The sequence below is a fragment of the Aythya fuligula genome, chromosome 25, assembly GCF_009819795.1.
Source record: "Aythya fuligula isolate bAytFul2 chromosome 25, bAytFul2.pri, whole genome shotgun sequence".
Lineage (NCBI taxonomy): Eukaryota > Metazoa > Chordata > Aves > Anseriformes > Anatidae > Aythya > Aythya fuligula.
The window spans coordinates 4,744,907-4,750,242 of record NC_045583.1 but is presented as its reverse complement, the minus strand read 5'-3'; the positions used below and the strand labels follow the sequence as shown (position 1 = coordinate 4,750,242).

Genomic DNA, 5,336 nt, shown 5'->3' with positions numbered 1-5,336 from the left:
TGGGGAAGGGGTGCTGGGAGGGGGGTTTTAAGCAAGAAATATGTGGGGTGAGCCAAGGAAAGGATGGTGTCCTGTGTTGGGTCCAGTCAGGGGTCTGGGGAAGTAGTTTGGAGGATGGTCAGTGCCCCTTTCCGTGGGGGAAGGAGCTCTCCAACCCATCACGGCACCACCCGTGAGATGAGAGTTTTGAAGCCCTGTTCCCATGACGTCAACACACAAAAAAAAAAGTCCCAAGCAAAAATCATAATACAAAAAAAAAAAAAGCCAAAAAAAAAAAAAAAAAAAGCCCCAAAGCTGAACATGCTGAGGAGCTGGGAAGTGAGCTCGGGCAGTTTGGAGGGCAAAAACTTGAGCGAAGCGTTACCGCTGCTGCCTGATAGCGACCGACTTCTCGTAATCCGGAGATCGACTTCCTCTCACTTGGCTGCGGCCGCAGCCGCGCTGGAGGTGGGGGCAGCACGCCGGTGGCTTGCTTCACCCCCCGGCACCCCGGCATGCAACGCACGCTCCTCCGCGCCGACAGAGCCGGAGCAACAGGATCCGCGTTACCCAAATTTAATTTGGCTGACAACATCCGGCGTTTCGCAAGGGCGCTTTGATGTTTGTTTACTCGCCGGGCCGAGCACATGCTCCGCGCGGCCGCCCGCGGATGAATGGAGACGAAAAGGCTCCACACCCCTTTGATCTCTTCTCCCAGGAGCGGTCGGAGCTGGAGACGCCCGAGGAGGGCCCAGTCCAGCCTTCCCCGTGCTGCTTTGGGACCGGCGAGTCCCGGTTAAGGAGAATTTCTTCGGGTCTGGTGCTGCCGTTCGCTCACTGCCTCCTCTCCGTGCGATGCTGGGGACGATGCGGCGCGGTCACCGGTACCCCCTTCTTCTTCCCTCCCCACAAGAAAGGGGTGCCTCCGGGGCATTGAAGTGATTTAAGTTTTTATTTAAAACCGCATGTATAAAAAAAATAGGATTTCTGAATTCCCCTGTACAATATTAGCTATTAACAAAAACCCGCCGGCTACACACTGGTTACACGGACAGACTCGACAGCGCGGGCGACCCCGCTTCGGCACGCACCGGGGTCCCCCCAGGTACCCGTGGGGAAGGCCGAAAATCCTCTGCAAACCCCAACGGGCACGTGGCAGGGCACAGATGGGAGCAGGGTGGCTGCTCCACGCCACGGCCAGACATCCGACGGAAGCACGAGGTGAAACAGGCACCGGGACGGACGCGGGGGGGGAGACCCCAATGGGAACCCAGGGATCAGCAGCTGTAGAAGCAAGGCATGGGTTGGGGACCCACGGGAGTTATAAATAAATAAATAAGTTATCCTAGTGGCTAGGACTCTTCCTTTAAAAAAAAAAAAAAAGAAAAAAAAAACACAAACAAAAATCCATGAAAATAAATTAAAAAAAAAAAAAACTGGAAGGAAAAAAAACCAAAAAGGTAAAATGTTACCACTATTAACAACTGTACATCAAGCTTTGCTCCTGTATAACTCTGTACACACATTTACAGCTCTGTTGGGTTGCATTGTTTGTGCATTCGTGAGGGCACGGGAAGCAAAGAGCCCAAGGAAGAAAAGTCCCCAGGAGACGGCGGCGCGCTTCGGAGGTGCAGGAGGCAAAGACAGCTCCCCAGCTCCATCTGCCCGGTTTCCTTTTGCACGGGGAGAAGAAGTAGCTCTACACCCAGGCGAGTCTCGGAAAAGCAGCAGTGTAGGAAAATTCAAGTATTTCCTCCAGCACAGCCAGGATTGCAACTGAAGGCACTCGAAGACGGTGACGGCGAAGAAGAGAGCCGGTCGGCCGCGGCGCTGCCCTGCCCTCCCCCCCAGGTCCCCCGGTTGGAGCTGCTCTCGCAGTCAGGGCTCCGATCCTCTCGCAGTCCCAAATTCAGCAGGCCAGGAAGACTCGTGGGAGCCCCCAAAGACAAAAAAAAAAAAAAAAAAAATTCCAAAAATAAAAATAAAATTTACTGGCAAAACATCAAGTGAGACAGGACCATTCGGTTCAAGTCCGGGACAGCTGGGTTGGGTCGCGGCCACCGAGGGACCGAGTCTCCGGGCTCTGGAGCGAGCTGTGCGTGCTCCTGCGACGGTCCCCACCCGGGGCTACTGTCACGAGGAGGAAAATCCGCTGTCCTTCGCTTCTCAGGGCCAGGAGAGGCAGGGAGCTGTTATTTGCCCGTCTCCTGGAGCAAACTGTGCAGGTGGATCTCCGTGGCCTTCTGGGGGAGGTGGACGCTTTGCATCCAGGAGTGGTTGAAGATGTCCTCGAAGGACGGCCTGTCCGAGGGGCGCAGGGACAAGCACCACCTGATGAGGTGCTGGCACTCTGCGGGAGAGAAACCACCACGGGGAGAGGTCAGCTCCTGTCCTCCCTCCTCCGAGCTCTGCCCAAACCCAGCACCACTTTTGGGGGATCACCACGGACGGCGCGACGCGTGCCGCCAAATCCCACCGCCCCCCTTCCCCCCGGGTGTGGTGCCACCTCTCCCACCGCGTGCCCCGGAGCCGGTGCCCACCTGGTGAGACCCTCTGCCTGAAGTACACCTGGCCCTGCAGGATCTCCTCGTCCTGCTCGAAGGGGATGTCCCCGCACACCATGTCGTAGAGCAGCACGCCCAGGGACCACACGGCCGCCGAGCGCCCGTGGTAGCGGTGGTAGCGGATCCACTCCGGCGGGCTGTACACCCGTGTACCTGCGTGGGGACGGTGCCACTCGTCACAAGGATGCTCCCCGCCCCAAAATCCCTTTTTTTGGGGACCGCGGTTCCTCGCCCGAGCATCTTTAGGGTGGGTGGCAGCAAGGTGGAGGTGGGGGGGGGGTCACCGTGCGACCCGCCACCCCCCGCGCCGCCAGCACGTGACTCTTGTTTACAAACTTTGGGTTGTAAAAAAAAGCCACCGGTGCCGAAAGGGGGCAGCACGGGGCCGGGGAAGGCTGGGAGCCGACCGTTACACGCAAAAATAAAAAATAAAAACCCAAGGGAGAGGGAGGGGGGGGAACCACGCCTTTCCCCCCCCACACTCCTTGCCAAAAAAAAAAAAAAAGCAAAGCAAACAAGGGGAGCGGAGCAACGCAAGCCCTTCTGCGGCTGCAAACCAGGTTTTGCAACCCCCCCCCGGCAGCTGTTTGTTTTTGTAGGGCCGCCCCCCCCCCCCCCCCCCCCCCCCCCCAACAACCCCAACCTCCCGCCCCAGCCCGGAGCAGGTTGGTTGGGCGTCTGGGCTGACGCCGGGAGCCGGCTCCCATTTCACAACATCCACCCCGTGCCAAAAAAAAAAAAATAAATAATTAAAAAAAAAAAAAAAAAAAAATAGAAGCAGCAACTTGGCCGGGCGGCTGGGATAATTGCTGCCCCCCCCCCTCCCCTCCCTCCTCCTCCTTCTCTCCCCGAGCTGCTGCAATAGGGGAAAAGCCGGCGGCGGGGGTCGGGATGCTGAGCGCTGAGCATCCCCGGGGCGCGGTCTCACCGTCGAAATCGGTGTAGACGGTGTCCTTGAGGAGGGCGCCGGAGCCGAAGTCGATGAGCTTGAGCTCGCCGGTGGAGAGGTCGATGAGGATGTTCTCGTCCTTGATGTCGCGGTGCAGGACGCCGCAGCTGTGGCAGTGCCGCACGGCCTCCAGCACCTGGTGGAAGAGCCCCCGCGCCAGCTCCTCGGGCAGGGCGCCTCGCTCCGTGATGAAATCGAAGAGGTCCTGCACCGGCTCCGGCCGCTCCAGCACCAGCACGAAGCTATCGGGACGCTCGAACCAGTCGAGGAGGCGGATGACCCCGCGGAAGCCCGAGCCCACCTTCTTCAGCAGCAGGATCTCCATCGGCACGCGGGTGCCGCCGGGCTGCGGGGACGCACGGCGCGCTCAGACCCGGTGTCCCCCTCCCGGCTGGGGTGGCTCCGGTGTCCGTCCCCCCCCCCCACAAACCCACAAACCCCCCATGCCAGGGATGCTCCGGTTCCCTCCCCGGCACCCCCAGAGCTGGAACGCTCCGGTGCCCACCCAAGTGCCCCAAGGCAGGATGCTCCAGTGCCCCCCCAACCCCAAAAATGCCAAGGCAGGGATGCTCCGGTGGCCCCCAAGCCCCAAAACGCCCCAAGCCAGGGATGCTCCAGTGCCCCCCAACCCCCAAAATGCCCCAAAGCAGGGATGTTCCCTTTCCCCTTACATACTCCCCCAGACCAAGGCTGCCCCAATTCCCCTCTCCGGTCTCCCCCCCCACCAGGGCTGCCCCGGTTCCCTCCCCACTCCCCCCCAAAACAAGGGATGCTCCACTGCCCCCCCCCCCCCCCACCCCCCAAATCTCCCCTATTACAGGGATGCTCCGGCTCCCTCCCCACTCCCCCTTACCCAGGGATGCTCCGGTTCCCTCCTCGACCCCCCCACCCCCCCGGGGACCCTCCGGTGCCCCCCCCCGGTGCCCCCACTCACTCACCAGCTCTCCCCACTCGGAGATGCGGTCCCGGGCCACGTGTTTGATGGCCACCTGCGGGGCAAGGACCGGCGGCTGAGCACGGCGCTCGCCCCCCAGCCACCACCACCGACCCCCCGGTACCACGGACCCCCCCCCCCCGGTCCCCCCGCTCCCCCCCCGGTCCCCCCGCTTACCGGGGCGCTGTCGGAGAGGCGGATACCGGAGTACACCGAGCCGAAGCCGCCGCTGCCCAGCAGCGGGCCCACCTGGTAGAGCTTCTCCAGCGGCTCCTTCTCCTTCCCTGCGGGGCGAGGCACCGGGCATCACCGCGCCGCTCCCCCCCCAAAACACCGGAGCCCCCCAAAAAACCGAGCCCACCCCCCCCCCCCCCACGACCACCACCCCCCGACCCTAACCGGGGGCTCACCTGGCGGCACCTTCCCGGTGTGCAACTCCCCGCCGGGCCCGGAGCGGAGATGGGCCAAGGAATTAATTTTAGAAAGCAGCATCCCGCTGCCGTCCCCCCCCTCCAGGGCCCGAAACTGACCGGGAGCCAGCGGGGCGGCTCCGGTAACCGGGGCTGCGGCTGCTCCCGGCGACCGGGGAAGCTCCGGGAGGGTGGCGGCGGAAGGGTAAAGGGGGGTTTTAGGGGGGGTTTTGGGGGGTGGCCGGGGGGTGGCGGCTGCTCGGCGCGGTGCCGGGCTCCGGTGTGGCGGCGGCGGCCCCGCGCCGGCCGCGGGAGTAGCGGGAGGCGGGGGCGGTCCCGGGAGAGCCGCGGGAGGGGGCGGAGCCTGAAAGCGGGGCGCGCCATGAGCTCGAGGCCACGCCCAGCCCGCGGCCCCCGCAGCCAATAGGGCGCGGCCCCGGGGCGGAGGGGAGAGCGCGGCGGGCAACGACGTGGCGGGAAGGAAAAGGCGCCAAAGGAGG

General features: G+C 62.7%; 1 protein-coding gene across 1 annotated transcript; it reads right to left on the bottom strand.

Moving 5' to 3' along the window:
* Positions 1-1,398: 1,398 nt before the first annotated feature.
* PIM1 (Pim-1 proto-oncogene, serine/threonine kinase) lies at positions 1,399-5,065 on the bottom strand. The gene is made up of 6 exons (XM_032203219.1): positions 4,837-5,065; positions 4,604-4,710; positions 4,431-4,481; positions 3,472-3,838; positions 2,520-2,696; positions 1,399-2,329 (listed from the first exon to the last, which is right to left on the bottom strand). The coding sequence occupies exons 1-6, from the start codon at positions 4,916-4,918 to the stop codon at positions 2,172-2,174; spliced, it is 942 nt and encodes a 313-aa protein (XP_032059110.1). The 5' UTR covers positions 4,919-5,065; the 3' UTR covers positions 1,399-2,171.
* Between the last annotated feature and the right edge of the window lie 271 nt (positions 5,066-5,336).

Coding starts and splice junctions, on each gene's coding strand:
- PIM1 (XM_032203219.1), bottom strand. CDS start 4,918: ATGCTGCTTTCTAAAATTAATTCCTTGGCCCATCTCCGCTCCGGGCCC. Junction 4,482..4,603: donor GCCTCTCCGACAGCGCCCCG/GTAAGCGGGGGG, acceptor CTTGCCCCGCAG/GTGGCCATCAAACACGTGGC. Junction 2,697..3,471: donor CGTCTACACCGATTTCGACG/GTGAGACCGCGC, acceptor GTCCCCACGCAG/GTACACGGGTGTACAGCCCG.